General features: G+C 35.3%; 1 protein-coding gene across 1 annotated transcript in view; it reads left to right on the top strand.

Moving 5' to 3' along the window:
• The window catches only part of CDH7 (cadherin 7, type 2), a 71,599-nt gene that overhangs the window by 36,097 nt on the left and 14,969 nt on the right, over nucleotides 1-20,533 (top strand). Inside the window, exons 3-6 of the mRNA XM_009889058.1 lie at nucleotides 2,619-2,738; nucleotides 6,024-6,191; nucleotides 7,564-7,751; nucleotides 17,192-17,445. Coding sequence (XP_009887360.1) covers nucleotides 2,619-2,738; nucleotides 6,024-6,191; nucleotides 7,564-7,751; nucleotides 17,192-17,445 — 730 coding nt within the window. The remainder of the gene's footprint in view (nucleotides 1-2,618; nucleotides 2,739-6,023; nucleotides 6,192-7,563; nucleotides 7,752-17,191; nucleotides 17,446-20,533) is intronic.

Genomic DNA, 20,533 nt, shown 5'->3' with positions numbered 1-20,533 from the left:
CTCTGGAAATCTTCACATACTGATCTTTCCATACATTTTGTTTCCTTGATACTGATTTCCTACACATAGGACTTTTCACATAGTTAGCATGCCTTGTGTTAGCTTGTGTGTTCTTTAGAAAAAATATGTTGTGTAGAAATCTCCCTCTCAGCATGGGTCTCCTAGAAGCTCAAAGTTTTTGTGTGCAACTGGTAAAGAAATAATGACAATAGCAGTTGTTTTAAAAGATCTTTCCCCCATGAAGTTTGAGAGTTGATTATCACAAAGGGACTAGGAGAGCGTCATTGTTTCTTAGTTGTTGATTACACTTCAGTGGGATGAGTGCATAAAGAACTGTTATTAGAGTTTCCACCTAAAATAAAACCTTTCTAAAGGATCTGTGTGTTTTAGGAGAAAGCCAATTAGATTTGGATACTGACTTTATTCATCTCACAGAATGTAGAGGGTTTGTTTGCTACATCAATAGATTTTTACAGCAAACAAGCACTTCTAAGCTTGCAGGATTTCCAAAATGTCTGTGTTGAGGTTGCAGAGCCTGTAATGTTTTTGATCTGGTATTGGTCTGGAGTCCTTGAAAGCAACAAGAGCAAGGAGCAAAGACGTAACTGTGTGTCAGGTTTATAAGCACTTTTGCCAATATTTGCAGATGTTGTAAGCTTCATTGGCAGGGCTTAGGGACTTTGTAAATGTGGTAAGCCTGGCTTTCACAAAGAACACAGGATGTCACATAGTCATTATGATACCCTTGTACTCAAAAGCTGGAGAGACTCTGGCAAGTTTAAAATAGGTCCCTGTATGAAATTACATTATAGAGTAATCTGTAAAATCAGTTTGACATACTGAATCAAAGCTCTTAGTTACTGGTGAACAGAAAATGGATGTATTTTAAGTCCTATAACTGATAAATGACTTGATGGATTAACTACCAAATTTCTTTTTAAAATTTCTATCTACTTAATAGTTGCATGTAAAATTTCAGGTTGAGAATAACTTTTTCTCTGTCCAAAAATATAAGACAGTTCACAAGAGAGAACAATTGCATTTAAAATAGAATTGCAATCATAATACTTTGTCATGGATACTTCAGAAAAGAGATCAGGAAAGTGAGTTAGCTAGGCCATAACTAAGTGAATAAAGTTATCTTATGAACAATCATTTCTGGTCAGAATTCATTCAAGCAGGTCCCATCCTTTGTAATCTGTACCATTTTATAGAGGGCTGCACTCAGTCCTCTCTCTCTCTCCAAACCTTCAGCCTGGTCCCAGGACCCATTTATAATCCTCCACTGAACTGAGAATTAAAAAGCTGTGGAAAATGGATGGGGGATGTACTATATCAGACATGAAGAATTTCAGATTTTTCTCCCACCTATTTCCTGAAAAAATCCAAATAAAACTGACTAGAATACAATTTATGTTTGAATTCACCCTGAACACTTGCCATTGAAGTTTGTTTTTAAATAGCGATTTCTAGGCTTGCTGCTCTCACTTTCGTATGTCAAAAAAAGTGTTCATTCAGAAAATGAACACTTTTTAGCAAATGTTTTTCTCTAATCTTGTGTCTAAATCCAATTTATGAAGGAATCTGATCCTCTGTTGAAGACTGGGCGTCTGCCAAATTGCTACAATATTAATTTGCAACCTAACCTCCAAATGGGTCCCTGGGCTGTTGAATGGAAGGTCTCCATGTTCCAGACAATCTGCCAGTGAGAAAAAAAATCCTTTCTGGCTATCAAAGGGTGGTGACCATGGCCAAGGCCCTGGCTCCCAAGTGTTGTTTTACTCTGCCCTCAGCATACATCATGGAAGCTGTTGTACACAACAAAACAAACAGGAACTGACATGGAGAACATAATGAATAGAAGCTGGATGTAGCGTGATATCCTCACAAAATGTATCCTTCTTTCTAAGCAGTTAGACATTTCACTTTCTTATTCCTGTCAAACTAGAGACATTTCTTGCTTAAGAAATGTTTATGCAGCAGATTATTGCTACAACTGATACCAAAATATTGCAGATTATTGAAGGAAATCAGTACTTTTAAAACAAATTTAGAGACAGCTTTCACCAGTTTTTCTCTGAGTTGAAACAGAAACTTTTCAGCCATCTCTTTATAAAAGGGTAAATAATTTTATAGGATAAAAGTAATTTTATATAACGTGTACACAATTATCAAAATATATAATACTTATATATGCATGTATGTTTGAATCTCAAACTACTCATTACAGTTTTAGCATGCAGACTTCTCTTCAAAGGGAAACTATTACTATATTTCTTACTTAAGCGTACTTCAGGCATCACCATAATTTAAGGAGTATTGTTCACATATCTTCCACCAATCAAAGGCAGAGATGGAGAGGGTGATCTACTGAGTGAGGTGGTGTTTATTGCTGTGAGTCAAAGGCTGAGACTATTTGGGAAGATGCAATTCTGTAATAGCTGATATTATGGTTTACAAAGAGGACCTTCTCGTCTAAGCTGAATCAGCATGATGATGAACTGTTGTGAAAAAGCCACCTCACACTGTTCCAGATATATATTGGCACAGCATGTTGAACAAGTGTAGTTCAGATTTTTGGTTCTTTTATGAACAAAACTCCCTTAAACATTTTGCAGGTACCTCTGTGGTTCAAGTGACAGCCACTGATGCAGATGATCCTACTTACGGCAACAGTGCTCGAGTGGTTTACAGCATATTGCAAGGACAACCTTACTTTTCTGTGGAGCCAAAAACAGGTAATTTTCCATAAACTCTTTGCAGTAATGCTGAGGGAAAAAAAAAAAATAAATAAAAGAAAATGTGTATTAAAACTTGCTAGAAACTTATTAATGTGGTCTATTGATTAATTGAATACTTTTAGATTTTGTTCATCTTTTAATCTCTCATTTTTCAGAATAGATTATGAAAACCACAGACCAGAGCTATGTGATAAGCAGACGTTGCTGGAACGGGAATTTTTATCTTGTCAATCTACCAGCTCTCTGGTTTGCTGACTGGTGCTGTCTTTCTGATCAATGAAAATTTCAAGATGCTGTGAACAAGTTTTTTTGCAGATGTTTGTTTTAGAAATATCTAAATGTCACATAGCCAGACTTCCTCAGCTATATATTTATAGCACGATTACCAGTCCATTCTACTTTTTAAGCTAAAGTTTTGTTGTGGGAAATATATCTTTTCTTTATTAGTTTGAAGAAGAAAGCACTGTGCTTCTTATCCTTATCTGATATAAAATTTTGCTGCCACTTTCAAAAAAAAAATTGCTAGTGGAACTTTTATGGATTTCATTAAATTTTGTGAATATTTTAAGCCACAACAAGATGCAACCTTTAATCGTCTGTCAGTTTAATAAATATTACACATTCTACTGCATCATTTCATAGGGCAGGAAAATAAGTTCTCGCTTGGCTCAGTTCAGTTTCGCGCCTGAGCCTTGACTTACACCAACATGGAGCAGAGTTAAAATCTTCATTTCAGACATGGACAAGTTGAGACAAAAGAGGAAAAAAAAACCCTATTTTCTCTGTTTATCGTAATCAATCTGTGATGTGAATCAGACCTGAATCTCAATGCTATGACCAAAATGTCATACTCTATTTAACAACATCTAAATTTGGAGAAATAATCATAGAATCATAGAATGATTTGGGTTGGAAGGGACCTTGAAGATCATCTAGTTCTACCCCCCTGCTGTGGGTAGGGACACCTCCCACTAGACCAGATTGCTCAAAGCACCATCCAACGTGTCCTTGAACACTTCCAGGGATAGGGCCTCTGCAACTTCCCTGGGCAACCTGTTCCAGTGCCTCACCACCCTCATTGTAAAAAATTTCTTCCGAATATCTAATCTGAATCTACCGTCTTCCAGTTTGAAGCCATTCCCCCTCATCCTATCACTACATGCCCTTGTAATAAGTCCCTCTCCAGCTTTCTTGTAGGCCCCCTTCAGATACTGGAAGGCTGCTATAAGGTCTCCCCAGAGCCTTCTCTTCTTCAGGCTGAACAACCCCAACTCTCTCAGCCCGTCTTCATAGGAGAGGTACTCCATCCCGCTGATAATCTTTGTGGCCCTCCTCTGGATCTCCTCCAACAGCTCCATGTCCTTGTTGTGCTGAGGACACCAAAGCTGGACGCAATATTCCAGGTGGGGTCTCATGAGAGTGGAGTAGAGGGGCAGAATCATCTCCCTTGACCTGCTGGCCATGCTTCTCTTAATGCAGCCCAGGATGTGGTTGGCTTTCTGGGTTGCAAGCGCACATGCTGGCTCATGTGAGGTTCTCATCAACAAAGACCCCTAAGTCCTTCTCCTCAGGGCTGCTCTTGATCCATTCTCTACCCAGCCTGTATTTGTGCATGGGATTACCCTGGACCACGTACAGGACCTTGCATTTGGCCTCATTGAACTTTATGAGGTTTGCACGGGCTCACCTCTCAAGCCTTTCCAGGTCCCTCTGGATGGTATCTCTTCCCTCCAGCATGTCGACTGCTCCACGCAGCTTGGTGTACTTGGCAAACCTGCTGAGGGTGCATTCAATCCCACTGTCCATGTACTATAATAAGTTCTATATAAATACTTGTAAGTACTAAAATCAGTACGGTAATTATCTTCATATTGCAACAGGTCCATCTTCAGCAGGGATATATATAGCACTTTCTTTTTCCCCACAATGAGTGTGATTTATAGTGGTTTGTCTCTGTCTCTGTCTCTCCATGTATTTGTATGCACAATGTATATTGTGATAATGACTGCAGATAACCCTTAAGCAATAATATTGTAGTTTCTGCTAAATAAAAATCTTTAAAGATTCAGACTGAAATGTTTGCATACATTTTCAGTTTGATGTGATACTCAAATTTTCTGTGTGCATGATAATTATCTTCCAAATGATTGGTTAACATTGCCTGGCAATTTAACTATGATAGAAAAACAAGCGGGCAAGAAAAAAACAATGTAGAAACAATAACCTTATGAAATTGTATGTTAATTTTATTTTAACATGTCTTGTAAAATGAGTGAAATAGTGCCAGACAGTCTGTTTGTGAAATAAATGTTTCAGCCCAGAGATGATTAATGACAAGTCCTGCATTCATAAGGGAAGAAAGAAATAAAAGTCTAACTAAACATTCAACAAATATCAGATGAAGAGATATGTGTCCCAATGTGCTTCTCCTTTATTTAGTTTGTTTATGTTTCCTTTGCTGCTGACACTAAGTGCTGGTGGAGTAAACGGCTGTGTCTCTGGAAATCAGAGTTAGCGGCTGTACTGTGTACTGAGCATGAAATATTCATAAAGTCATCACATTTTAGGAAGGCATATTTATTTTCTGATCTATATCAACAGCACTGAAAGGATGAAACTTGGAGCTTTCTTCTGGATTTCATTTCAAATAAAGTAATTATAAATTGTATGCAGATAATCCAATGGATATAACAAAAACTACTTCCGATATTACACTATTTCCATTAATAAATCAAAAATCTCTTAATTACACTAATGCTTTAGAAGTGGGTACTCTTAAGGCAAATATACGGTAAAATAAGATAATTTCATATATATGCAGAGATTGGATTGATATCAAAATTAGCGAATGACTATTCAAGATATTGTGAAATGAATCTTGACCTTGGAACCTCAAAAATGAATGTAGAATATACTGTTCTTCCTATCTCTAAAAGAGTGGGAAATCAAATACAGAAAATATCTTCCAGGGAAGGGAGTGTTACCCAAGACATTAGGAGGTCTGCAGTTCAGGAAAGATATATTTGGAAAAAAACAGTTATGGATAGCATTACCCAAAGAATCCTGTACTAAATAAAAATTGGTGGGTTTTTGTGACTACTTAAAATCAGGTTATAGTATGTCTGTTCAGATCCTAGTGAAAAACTGTGATACTGCTGTTGAAATTAATTCTTTCCTCTCTTGTTGCAATCATTGATCTGCTACTACCTTTTAAAGACAAGTTTAGCTTTCACGGTAATGTATTTGCTTGTGCAACTATTGACATATCTTGTCTTACTGCAGGTGTTATCAAAACTGCCCTTCCGAATATGGATAGAGAAGCCAAGGACCAATACCTACTCGTTATTCAAGCAAAAGACATGGTTGGGCAAAATGGTGGATTATCAGGGACTACATCTGTAACTGTCACCCTGACTGATGTTAATGACAACCCCCCCCGCTTTCCACGACGTAAGTTACTCTGTAAAAATATGACTTGTAAAACTATTTCTAAACATTGCTATTTTCTTTACATGTCATGCTTTTTCTAAACAATAAGTAAAAGTGCTCAGCTTCCATGTTAAGTACTTTGAGAATCACTGACAGCAAAGTATTTTTATTATTATTATTATTACTACTACTACTATTACATTGGAAGAATCTTTTTTCTTTACCTAATATTTTTCAGACCTGTTGAAATTACGTATGGCAAGTACATTTGTTAATGCAGTTTACTTCCTCTCTATGAATAAAAAGACAAAAAATGGTACACCTTAATAGATATTTAGCTCTTGCCAGTTGGACTTCAGGACATATAGTTCTTTAACTTGGTTCTTAATCCTTCATACCACTCTGGCATTTTAGCAGGATTTCTCTTGTGCATACAGTGTTGCCTCTGGACTTAGTCACAGAAGAGCTGGAAAGTCATCTTCCCTCCATTTACTTTCTTTGACTAAAGTGGTTCTCATCCTAATCAAAGAAAGGGGTACACAGTTGTACACTCAAACCTGAAAAGTATTATTTATTAATAGCATTCTGTCTGGGGTGTTTTTTCTATTTAAAAAAAAAAAAAAAAAAAAAAGTCCTTGCTAAGTAGAATCAAAATAATATGAAGAATATATTCACGTCCACTACAGCCTCACCTCCAATGACACAAAAAATAGATCTGTACATAATAGATTTCCTGTTATTTCAAGCTACCAACTGCTTGAAATAATAATAGAATAACTGAAGCTATTTCTGAAGGTGAGGGTGTTATTGGTTACACACTGCACTCAGATACCCTTTTGACAGCATATATATATCATTTTCTACTTGAATGAAAAAGCTGGAATTTTCAAGAATGCAGATGGTGCACTTACTGTTAAAGAAATGAATATATATCAGTTCCTATTCATATTCAGATTACAAGCTGACTAATCAAGATACACAGCTATAAAAGAACAAGAGTTTATATTGATATTATTTGACTTGCTTTTATTCTTCTTTTGTGGAAAACAAAGTAAAATATTTTCTGCATTGGAACTCTGTAGCAGGAATTTACCTCATGATTTGCACTTAAGTTTTGAATTATGTTTTTGCATCTTTGTCTTGTACTTCTCTTGGTGTAGAAAGAAATTATGCCCATAGTACTTAAAGTAGAGTCCATCACAAGGAAAACCTTGCAAAAAAAAAAAAAAAAAAAAAAAAGGGCAATTCTATTTTAAATTGAATATATTCTAGTAGTCTGAGTAAATACTCAAGTGCATGATTTAAAGGAAGGTAGATTTTAAGAAGGCTAGATTTTTTTTTTAGCCTGCAGTCCCAGAAACCTCTAGATTCATTAGATGTTTAAATTTCACAGGATCATATCAGTATAATGTCCCAGAGTCTTTGCCAGTGGCTTCTGTGGTGGCCAGAATAAAAGCTGCAGACGCAGATGTGGGACCTAATGCTGAAATGGAGTATAAGATTGTGGATGGTGATGGTTTGGGAGTATTCAAAATTTCTGTTGACAAAGACACCCAAGAGGGAATCATAACAATTCAGAAGGTAAGTCTGATTTTTCTTGCTGATTCTGTTTGGTTCTGTGCAAGATGAGGGCAGGTAACGAGAGTATGAGCTTCTGTTTCTGAGAGCCTTAACTGGTGTAAAAGTGTCCACTAGCATATTTCACCTTGACTTCAGTGTGCGTGTGTATGTGTGATTTTGAGGTTTTTAATGACTTATACTGAAATTTTTGTGGGTGTTTTTGGCAATAGCTGTATTGCTTTTATGAGGGTTTTTTTTTTAAAAGTTCCTGTGCATACAAGTTTGGATAAGAATCTAAGTTTTATTCTGATTTGTCCTTGTATTAAAGAGAAAATGTGAAAATACATCTTACAGTAAAAATGTAAGCTCCAAATACAAAACGGATCTCAACCATAATTAAAAAAAAAAAAAAAGTAAAATCCAGTTGTCTTTGGCTGATGTTATTCTATTCAGAAGGCACACATTGCTAATGTTAAAATTATGTATCAGTAAGAATAGGTGTTTTACAAGATAATGTATTATTAAAAATATTATTTCAAAAAAAGGAAATATTTAAAGAGATATTTTTTCTTCTTAGCTAGCTATGTGTACAGTTAGAAAACTAGCATTTTAAAATTGAAAAAAACGTTTATATAAAATACTAAAACTCAGCATTCTTTGCTGCAACACAATTTAAAGAGTATACTTTTACAAAATAAATGTGTGTTGAAATATTTTGCAAGAAAATTTAAATTTTGAGGAGAACAGGAAAAAACCTCAACACCTTAGATAGAACAATCTCTTCTCATATAATTTCATACTCTTAATGTGTGAAGGGTTGGCAATGACAATACTATGACAATACTGAATCTATGGCTCTAACTCTGCTAAGCACTTTAACACACCCTAAAATGTGTGACGGACTTGGCATTTTAAAATATGTGTAAGTAATTTCCTGAAAAAGGACCTATATTTGTAGTTAATATCATTCAATAGCAGATTTTTCTTCCCTGTATACTCTTTAAACTCTGTAAATATCACTTACCAGTTATGTTTTGGTTTTTTTGTTTTGTTTTTTGTTGTTTTTTTTTCCCCTGTAGCACATCAATTCCTTTCTAAAGCAACATAAAACTTCAGTAGCATTTTTCTTTTGAAAGAAACTAGTACTGCATGATGTTGCAAAGCAATGGGCTAATTCTCTGATGCTCTGAACACCTACTGAGAGCTGGTAAGCATCCATAGATGTCACAGCAAATGGAGGATGTTCAGCGCCCTTGAAAGATCGGGCTCTAATATGTGTAATGTGAATCATTTTTTTCAAGGCAAAACCATCCATTTTAGGCTTCTTGCAAACTGTGCTAATTTCTGCTTAACATGTTTGAAATACAAGTGATGAAAAGTTAGTCTCTTTGTTCAACAGCCAAATTCAATGTGGCTCCTTCAGTTTGCTTGTTTAGGTCTTTAGCAAAGATCTGGAAGAAATATGCGTATCCTAGAGGGAGAGTATTTATCAGTGCCACAGTGAGCAACACTGAATCAGTCGGAGGCTTCAGCGATCTAATTTGAGAGCTGATGAGTTCATTTTAATTTTTAGTATGGTCTTGTAGTCATGGTGCTTGTTCTTGGAATATCCTGATTCCAGTATTGTACAGCAGACCAAATAATTGCAATTTATTATTTCTATAATCACTTTAGCTAGGGAGCTGAACTGGACTTTTCAGTACTGAGCATTTATCCTGAGAAATGCTCTATGAAATAGCTATTGGACCACATTAAAAAGGTTACAAAATTCTGACCTGATGAAATGCTCCAATTTGCTAATCATTTTCAAACCTAGATGCTGCTATATTTTGCCACAAGAATTCAGACTTTTTTCTCTGCAGTGTTAGAATTTTTCTCTCATTTTCTTACTATTATCAATTTGCTTTCCTCTGCCATACTCAAAGGTGAGAGGCACCTCCCAAACCTCTAGATGCCCTTAGCTCTTCATTTGAACTTCAGGGAACTTGGTGCCTTGCCCAAGGCTGAAAGATCCTCCCTGCCAACCCTCCAGAGAACATCGGCTAGAGGGAAGAAACTAAGTGAAGAGCTCAAACACAGTGGCTAACAAGCAACTGCACCTTGTTCTTCTCTGGAGGACATGTACATAGAAGACCATTAATGCCAGTGTATGCAGGTTAAATGGGCTTCAACCACCAAGCTTTACCTGTGAGATTACTATGGGGTTGGGCAGAGGTTATTCCTGAATGATAATGTGTGCTTGTCAGTAAGGAATCAGTGAAGAAACTCAGTCTGTAGCCTGGAATCTGCCTAAACATTTCACTATCCGGTACATGACGTTCTGTACACCTCTGAGTGCAATTAACTTTCTCCTTTTCATGCCTCTGAAATCAGCTGAGGCATTGAGAAACAGCTCAGCCTCCAAACACATGCCCATCATTTTAAACTCGTGTGTATTTATATGCTCAGATGACATGTCTGTGTACACATCAAGCAGTAAAATTCCAAGGCAAAGACTTCTGAAAAGGCATGCTTTCATTCTAAATGCAAATGCATGCTTTAGCTTTGCATACTTTTGCTGCAATCGTACATACAAATCAGCAGGTTAGGCATGAAAATCACCGCCAGTATCTCTGAGCAACTGAAAACACAGCTCCATTCCATTTTGTGCTGGGTGTTGTCGCGAAAGTTTGGCACCTGGTTATCGGAGTTCCACACACAAACTGAGGATTTTACATTCTGTTTTTGGAAGTATAACCATTTTGAGATGATTTGAAAAGTTGACTTCCTCACTAAAAGCTAAGATTTTTTTTTAACATATAAGGAACATCAAAAAAAAAAAAAAAAAAAAAAAAAAAAAAAACATTTGAGAGAAGTAAGATTTAAGAATTTAGTGTATCTTCCAAGTGGATGAAATATGAAAGAAAATACACAAGGATCAGCAAAAATTGGAAATAAAATATTTATTTATATAAATTCAGGAAAATTAGTGTTTTTGAAATGGAGAGATAGCAAGAATTGTGGTATCAGAAAGAGAAAAATGTTACATGGCTAGGTATTTTCCAAGATTACTTGTGTATAATGGACTTGACTAATATACATATTCACTTGATAGCTGGCAAAATTGGTGAATGAGATTTGAGTGTGTTTAATTTTTGGTTTGGTTTGTTGGGTTTTTTCCCATGCACATTTGAATACATCTCTTCTCTGCATCCTATGACACAGAGACTTCAAAACATCAAAAGTCAGCAGAAAAAAATCAATCATGGTTTTACTCTAACAGTGATATTCATCAAAATATGGTGTATTCTTTCATTTATATCTTTTCTGCATTGCTAAATTGAGATACCTCTTTGGCTTACTTAGTTTATTCAGGATGGATTTTTCTCTAAAAAGTCTGAGAACAGTGCTATTTTTCAAATAGTAATAATAGTTTTGCTCATAGTTTTTATAGCCATGGCAGTAGTGGGGATTACATGTTGCTGAACATGCTGGGTCTGGTTTTGCCTTGTGCCTAATGTCAGTATATACTAGTGACTAGACTAAAGCTCAGTTCAATGTAACATTTTGTCAATAGACTGGTACTCTTATAACAACTCACTTGACCATATGGAATCAGACAAGAGAGGAATGCTTTCTCTGTGTTTTCATCCATTTGGTCTTTAACCCTCCAAAGAGTAAAGAGTAGGATTGTACTACCTTATGCAGCACAACTAAGGACCATGCATGCTCTACTCCATACAATGTTTGCTGCTATATGGCCTTTTGCATGCTTGGGACACCTTATTTTCTTTTGTCCTGGTTAAGATGTTTGAATCAGGATTAAATGAATGAGATGTGAAGTTCATGTATTCCAGGAAGTTGCTTAAGTTCGTTCTAGACAAAAAAAAACCCCTTCAACTCTTTGAAAATATTCTTTGGGACAAGGGCTAAATTTTCTTCATGACTTAATGGCTTAAATAATAACAAGAGGTTAAGTCTGGGCAGAATTGATTTTTTGTGAGTTCAGTGAAGCTAGAATTTCATCTTATGACAGGAGCTAGTAAAAAAAGTATTGAACCATTTCCCTGGTTATTGGCACAAAAAAATCAACCCTACCTTCTTCTGTAATACATTAACTGAATTCATTGACTGAATTCATATGAAAAAAAAAAAAAATAGCCAGCATGTATCTAGGACAGTATATAAAAAAGCATAAGTTGTTTTTAGGATGCCATGCTCTGTTTCCAACCTGCAATAGGACATGAAAAATGCTAGAAGACAAACTCTATTATCCAGAAACTGGTATAAAGAGCAAGTGAATGGGACCCACTAGCACAGTTCAAAGTGGTATTCTCAGCTTACAGTAAGGGTGGAAAAGTGATGGGAAAAATAGTGGGGGTCTTTTCTTGTAACCTGCTATGTTCACACAATTTGTTGCGTAGTAGTTTCAAGTCACTGTGGAAATCTCCCCTTTTTTTCTTTTCCCACTTTCTCTTTTATTAAATAAAAATAATAAGTAAATGCGAAGTTTTCACTTGTCAAATGAAACAGAATAAAGTTCTTCCTTTATTTTTATCCTGTACAGAGCAGTCTAAAGATACCAACTACTCAAAGTTCATGCTAGAGTTCCAGTTTTGCAAATAATGGAAGAGTTTGGCTATTCTCCACCCTGTAGGTACTCTCTCTGTAAAGAATTCCTAAGTAAAGCTAAATTAGATATCAAAGCTGCTTTTAAGCAGGATTTAGGAAAAAGATCCATTCATCTTTTCAGAAAACATCTTTTCAGAAAAAAAGATAATGTCTTGTACAGTTTTTGAAAAGGAATTGGGCATTTATATTTCTTAGATGTATTTGAAAATTTTATCCTGGTTCATACTATGACTCAGGTTCTCCATCTGTAGAGAAGGATCAATTCCTTCCTGTGGTTTCATTTGTGATTTAGATTCTGCTACCAATGCTCTGTTAGTAAGGACTCAGATCATTTGCATAGCTACATTTCACAGTGGTGAGGGTGTTTGAAAGAAAAGTGCAATTTTTCTGAATATACTGGAGTTTTAAAAATGTGTGGGATTTGTCTCTGCAGTAGCAACCTTAGAACTGAAGAGAAATAAAAAAAAGCTGCAAGGTATATTTTTATTATATGTATCACATGTAACTGTTTCAAAGGTTATGGGATCTGATTCAAGCCAAAAGAGATTTTAGTGGACTTAAGTAGGAAAAAAAAAAGCCTGAAGACTCTATAGAGAGAAGGTTGTCATGTCTTACGGTAGCAAGTGACAAGCATTAATATTTCCTATGGCACAGTTCTTGCTCACTTTGCCTTCATTTCTCCCCCCAATACACAGCCCTACCACCAATATCACCAAACAATTTGAATGTTAGAAGGAAAAATGTGAAAGTAGTGTTGCAAAGTATTTTCTCATTGAAATTGACTGCTAAGACATCATTCTAAAACCTGAGTTCGTTCTAAGAGTAGTACCGGCAATTATAAAAATGGGGGGTTTATGTCTAAGCTTTGGAGTGAAAAGCTATCTTTCTATTACTGTTAACACTTCACACTTTTTTGCAGCTAGAAAATTTTCTTTCAATTCTATATCAGAGTTTACAATTTAAGAACTTGAGGCTTCCATGGTTCCTTTGAGAGATAATGTGCACTTGTTTGATGTACTGCAGTTTTCAATATAAAACCTCACTGGGCTTAAAAATGGGATTTTCACCTCTGAAAACTACATTCTTACAAAGTTACCATACAATAAAAATGAAAATTACAAAAATGGGCTTCCTGTGAATAATAACTTCATATCCAGCCTCCATAATACAGATGACATGTTTTGTAATTTCCTAGACAGCATAAATTTCTTACTCCTTATAAGGCAAAAAAAAAAAAAAAAAAAGAAAGAAAGACCCCATGAACCCCCAAATGAGAGAAAGATGAATGGATACTGCAGAGTAACTAATCAGATAACACTAATGCACAGATATTAATGAAGCTGTCAAGCTCTATTCACTGTACTGAAGGACAGAGGTAGACATTGTGCATTTAACCTTCAACACTGATGTACTGATTTGTAGTTTGTTGACTTGGTATTCCATTATTGGAATCTTGTGCTTTTGTTATAGCAGGAAATAATGAAGACATGATCCAAAGGCCAGTTAAATAATGCGCTCTGTACAACAGACATCAGTGATAATTAGATAAGAAGAAAGAAAAAAAGGGAATCTTTTCAATTCACTTTTTCAGTCTTTCATTAGTGCCTGTAGTATGCAATGGCTTCATTATATTATCTACAAATTGTTGAAACTTTTCCAGCAGGTCCTTAATTCCAGCATAGTAATGTCTTTGAGGTTTTGTTTGTTATTCTAGATTATACTCTGCCTCAAAACTTGGTACCTGTGTATTCACCATAGGATCTGAGGATGTATGTCCCATAGGAACAGACTGAGGATGACTGTAGCTTTTGTAGACATTATCACACCCCATAGGAGACAGACTCTGCTGCAAAGAGCTAAAATAAAACAATATTACTGCCTGTGCATAACACAATATCATCTGATGTTGTAAAAACCCTCTGCCAATCCATACTTCTCTCTTCTAAACAGCAACTGTTCCCCACTGTATATGTACATATGTTAGAATTTTACTTATTTGTTTTTCATTAACAAGGACCCTTATAGCTTTTGGAAACTATATCAGCAGCATTGGATGCCAGAAGATATGTGAGGGAATGCTAGGGCAGGATTCATGTTGCTGAAAGCAGATGTTTACTTCTTCCAGTTATTGAGAGTCCCTTAATAGTGACTGATGAAAAAAAGGCATTCATAAGTAGACCAACTGATTTCTTCCTTAGAAAAAAGTTGCTGCACTTGCAGTAAGCACCATATTGTGATTTTCTCAGATGTACATGGCTAAGTTAAAGAAGGTAAAACCTTCTCTTAGTAAGCAAGCCTGTTTAGAATGTGCATTTACACCATCATTACTTTTGCATCCTTCTCTATGAGGAAATACCTTTCTAATGAAAGTGGGTTTTGTGATTTCCCTACTAGTCTGACACTCCTGTAATCCAGTCAAATAAAGAATGATCTCTTTCTACACTAGAAGAATGAAATTGATGATTTAAAAGTACATGTCAGCCTTTATGATAAACATTCACATGGAGAACATGTTTTTATTATTTCAGTTATTCAAGTTCTAATTTAGTCTTCTTTAATCAATACAGAAACATGGGAATGTCTTAAAAATAATTTAAATAATATTTCTTCATTATTGTGCTTAGTCTATTCAAATTAAAATTTATATAATTTGTCCAATTTCATAGACTGTGCTTTATGCACTTTCTCTGTTAAATCAGAATTTTCATAATCTTTTTTTCTTAGGATGACTGTGGTGTTGACATTAGTATATAACAAGTATATAACTTGCCTGCAGTCCCATGATATATTTCCATGTGTTTGATTAAGTATCATTGGTCCCATGATATATTTCCATGTGTTTGATTAAGTATCATTGTAATCCAAAACATCCAGCTTCAACAGATATCACTGATTAATAAGAATGAATTAGCATTCCTCTTCTCTGGTACATATTTTTGTACATTCTGACTGAAAATATACTGTTTGCTAAAAGCTTGCACTTTTTTTTCAGTTCAACAAATCTCAGTCTTTTGTCTTTGACATTCTTCAGGTTATAATTTCTTTAATTAATATGATGCTTATACTGGAAAATCAAAAGTCTTAAGATATTTGTGTGCCTGGTTGTCTTCTCCTTAACCTTGCTGGTCATCTGGTCATATCACTTGCTTAATTGTTATCACCAGACAATATAGTTTCTGAGACATTTTTCATGATCCTAACACCACATTACGTTTACATTATGGCTGTGAGGTTTCTTTCAGAGCACACATATTGTACTCTAAATATAAAACCAAAATTAAAATTAAAAACAGTTAAACATGTTTCGGCAATGAATAGTGACCAGTTGTATCCAATATAGTGACCAGTATCTAGACAACCTTTCTTTTATGGCATGTCTGTATTTAGAGAGCTATGGATACAACAGCTCTGATTCAGTGCGAGAAGTAAGGACTTGCATAACATGAGAATCACATGTATTCCCATTCGGAGAAGCCTTTTTTCTGCCACATAGAGTTTATAAAAGTTCAGTGCTTTTCTGAGTATTGTCTGCTGCAATACATTTTTTCATTTTTAAATCCTGACTGTTCACAGCTGTATTGTAACGTCAGCATAATCGCTGACTTTAAGATGCTCATTTGGGATTTACCCTACTGTAACTCAATGGAGAACTCAGACCCTTGCATTTGTAGGTCAACAGATGTGTGTTTCACCTCTGCTGCTCCTCTGAGTACAGGAATGTTTTGCAGATGCTGCCACATTATTTTGTAAGCACATTTCAGATCCTTATGATGTATACCGAATCAGAACTGCAGAAAGCCTTTTTTAATCTCATTTGTACACTTCAAATTATAGTTTGAAAAGATAGTTGAGTAACCAGACTGCAGTTTTAGAAATTCTTGGTTCTTTTGTTGCTATTCTTAATTATTACACTTGGAAATAGTAAGCTGGGCATTTGGTACAAGCTGACAAACTAAGACTATAGATATAGGGTAAATGGTGTTAATATTAACATGATGATTTCTTTCAACAATTGCCTGTGAGTTAAGATGTTTCTTTTGCCTCCAATGTAGTTATCTGTCCCCCAGATCACAGATACCCCATTAGTTGTGGGGGGTAATTTTTAATTCTAATGCATATCTATTCCAAAAGCAACTATACTTTCACCAAAGAAAATTAAAGCAGAATGAAGGTGGAAAAAAAATAATGCACTTTTTTTTGTGTGTTTAGCAAAACAAACCAAATCAATCTCCAGGCTGCATCTCAGTACAAAATGTTGTGATATAAACAATGTAGTATAACCAATTGCCACATTTTTTTACACAGATTTATACAGAGCTTGGAGTAATAATTGCTTAGCTAATCCCAATGCTATGCAAAAAACAAAACAAAAAAACCAAACAAAAAACCCCCCACAACACAATTTTCTGAATTAATTCTTTTCACCAGTGAATATTCTATTGAGTTCTTATGTCTGGGTAGTAAGGCACACTGTATTTGACATTACCTTAGATAAAATATGAGTAAGACAAAAAGAAGTATTCATTCACAATGATGAAACAATGGGGTAGAATTTATTCCTCACAGAAGCTACAGGAAGTTTTGCCATTAACTCTGAGAATTCTTGTTTCATTCACAGCGTAGAACTGCCTTTACCATTAAAGCCATGGGGGAATATTCATTAGCAAGACACTGCAAATAGTGTTTTGAGAAAGCTAAAAGCTGAGGCGTGAACTATACTCTGCCAATGAAAAGTGCTGGCTGGATACAAATAGCAAAGTTCATTTTGTACTTACTGACAGTTGTAAGTGAAACAGTTTTGTGGCAACACCACCAGATAATAAAATTTCCAAATAACTTTACCTGTATAGGAGCTGGATTTTGAAGCTAAAACAAGCTATACCCTGAGGATAGAAGCAGCCAATATGCACGTTGACCCTCGGTTCCTGAGTCTGGGACCCTTCAGTGACATGACAACAGTGAAGATAATTGTAGAAGATGTTGATGAGCCGCCTGTGTTTACTTCACGTTTGTACTCCATGGTGGTGTCTGAAGCAGCAAAGGTCGGCACTATCATTGGAACAGTAGCAGCCCATGATCCAGATGCCTCAAATAGTCCTGTCAGGTAACTATAAGATGTCTTAATTGTTGATTTATTTAGCCTTTTTATTGCAGTTGTTCATTTTGTTGTGGGAGGGTCTTTGGTTATACCAAAAGCAATTAATTAGCTTTTTTCCCTTGCAGAGATTGAGATGTTCTAAGAGTTTGCATATTTTGACTTGTATATTCCTGAACTACAGAATCTTTGTAAAATAATATTTTTAAATCTCTGTAAAAGAAAGAAGAGAAGAGAAGATATAATTTCAGGATTCCAAAGGAAAAAAACCCTCAAAACATTACTCATATTTATTTCTCTCTAAGTTTAGGAAGATTCTATTATTATCTATAACAAGTTATGTTCTCTTGACTCAACCAGGAACAATATATATATATATAAATTATACATATACGTGTATGTCTGCATGTGCGTGTGCATAATGATTCATATTTTGTATGCACTATGCCCAAGAATGTAATAGCACATAGACTCTTGCATGGTAAACCAGAGCTGAGGTTCCACAGAAAAAATAAACATCAGAAAAAACTATGTGAGAGAAATGGATAGGGCAAGACTTGTCCTGTCCTAGTCAGGATGGCTAAAGGCAACAATCTTTTGACTTTTGTAAATACTGCTGCAGCCAAATGTCTTTCATTCTAATGGGAAGAGATACGAACACTAAAACTGTCAAGGGCCTCTTCCTTTGCCTTCATTATGTGAAGAACCTAGAAGTCTTCTTTAATCTAATGACCGGGATCATAAAAAAAACATAAGAAAACACAAAGTATCCATCTTACGTTTGCCAGTATCTAAGTTTAAAACTCAAGGAAAAGACTCAGCACCTAAGTTAAAACAGTAATGAGTTACTTGCAATTTTCTTATTCAGAGTAGTAATATTAATTGTCAAAGGAACACGCAAAGATCTAGAGGGTAATACTTCTGACTCAGGAATTTTGTGAATGTAAACATCTGCAGGAGGAGGAACACATACACAATTAAAAGTTAGTAGTAAGTTTAATTTGTTACTATGGTTCATTTAGGGCATACATCGAAAAGAACTTCACAGGTACAGAACTCGTTTGGATGTCACCTTTTTTTGTGATGTTAAATTTTTACTTGCATGCATTGAAGATGAATTTGGGACTCTACTGTAGCTCTGTAACTTCTAAAGCAGCAATTTTACACTGTAAAAATAAATCATGTGTTTCACTTCTAGAAGTGACGTAAGTGTTCTCTCTCTTTCGTTATATATTTGCAACATATTCAAAATAGCTGATTCCTATCATGTATAAACGAGTCCTAGATGGATGGTTGGCAGGGATTTACTTGTGAATTTATCTTTGCTGAGCTCTTTCTTTGCTGTGGCAGTGTTTTCTGGCACTGATGTTAACATCTGGTGTATCTGGTTTAGCAAATCATGTAGAGTAAGGATTAAATTCAGTTCCATAAATGCAGTGCATGCTCAGAATGCTTTTGACTCCGATGTAAACATAAGGATGAGTTTATTTGACTTGATCTGGTTAATTTTTTTCAACTCCAGCATAAAAAAAAATAGTTATATCACCAGCTTAACTAACATCTTAATTTTTTCTGCTTCAAATTTCTTTGGAATTTGAGAGGGAGGAAAAAGAGACATAGTGAGGGTTTATCTATATGCTTGTGAACCTGCTATGTACATCACTGGGGGTACTGACAGATCATATAATTTAAAGCTGTCCTGCATCTGCTATGATGTACATCAGAGCCAGATTCACCTAAAATTGGAATGTGATAAGGAGGATTAACACATAATACTTTTCATGATCTATTTAAGAAGTTTAAATTATTAATCTATAAATAAGTATTCTAAATTCCAAACATTAGATTGTATTGATATTGATTAAAATTAACTTGTTACAATTCAAGAAATGTTGAAATTACAAGATCTGACACAAATAAAACCTTGACAACACTGAAGGAGGAAGTAACAGTTTGAAAATAAAAGGTTATCTTGTATGGACCTGAGAACTATTGATGTTTGAACTAGCTTAAATAAAGGATTTAAAACTCCTGCAGCTCAAAGATTTTCAAGTATTAATGGCTGCAAGGAATTAAAGGATTAAAAGTATATAAAATTGTTTTTTTTAGAATTTTAATATGGATACAACTCTTGTAAATAATTTAAGGGAAACTGTTTGCTTCCTATGTATAAAAATTATTTTTCTTCTTGTTCCATAAGAATATGTTGTCCAAGTTATATAACTTGTTTGCTTTCCCTCCTCCCTTCCTCTCTCCCTCTCTCCCTCCTTCCCTCCCTCTCTCCTTCCTTTCTTTCTTCCCTCCTTTGTATTTTTTATTTCTTTCTTGCTTTCTTTTCTTTTTTCTTTCTCACCTCTTTCCTTCTCCCCTTCTCTCTTCTCCTTCTCCTTCTCCTTCTCCTTCTCCTTCTCCTTCTCCTTCTCCTTCTCCTTCTCCTTCTCCTTCTCCTTCTTTCTCTTTCTTTCTTTCTTACTATCATTTCAAGAAAGGTCTGGCTCTTCAAATTGCCTAGTGATAGTGTTAATAATTGGGAAATCTAAGGGCTGGCACAAGATTGAATCCCGGCTATGAGGCCTGCCAAGACTGACTACATAGCAGAGGTGAAAGCATAGTCTCACGGGGAAGCTTGCCAGCCACAAAACCGCTGAACAGCACTGCTGACCAAATAAACAACAGTGCTGGCATGAAAAAATGAACAACAGTTAACATAAAATGGGGAAAAAAAGTGTGGAAGAGGGAGAGCCTTAATCTATGAAAACTGCTGTTACGGTTGTTGTTAAAACTCTTTACTCCATTCTCTCTCTCTCACTGTGACATAATACAGTAAAGCAATTCTAATTATGTAACAAGTCTCTGCTCTAAGATTTTGTAGCCAAGAGGGATAGATAAAAACACTGTAATACAACAAAGTAGGAGGTGGTATATTAGAACATAGAACAAACAAATAGTGTCATAAATTCATTAGGTCTGAGAAGTTCCATTTTTTAACTATCTTCCATAATTCTTTCCTTCCACGTTGTTCAAAGAATTTGGTTAATGTTATGTCAATAATCTAAAGTATCATCAGTGTGACAGTATTTTTAATGACACAGTTGGT

This window comes from Charadrius vociferus, unplaced genomic scaffold (genome assembly GCF_000708025.1).
Source record: "Charadrius vociferus isolate BGI_N301 unplaced genomic scaffold, ASM70802v2 scaffold65, whole genome shotgun sequence".
Classification (NCBI taxonomy): domain Eukaryota; kingdom Metazoa; phylum Chordata; class Aves; order Charadriiformes; family Charadriidae; genus Charadrius; species Charadrius vociferus.
Note: the sequence above shows the minus strand (reverse complement) of the source record. Positions and strands in the feature narration are given on the sequence as shown.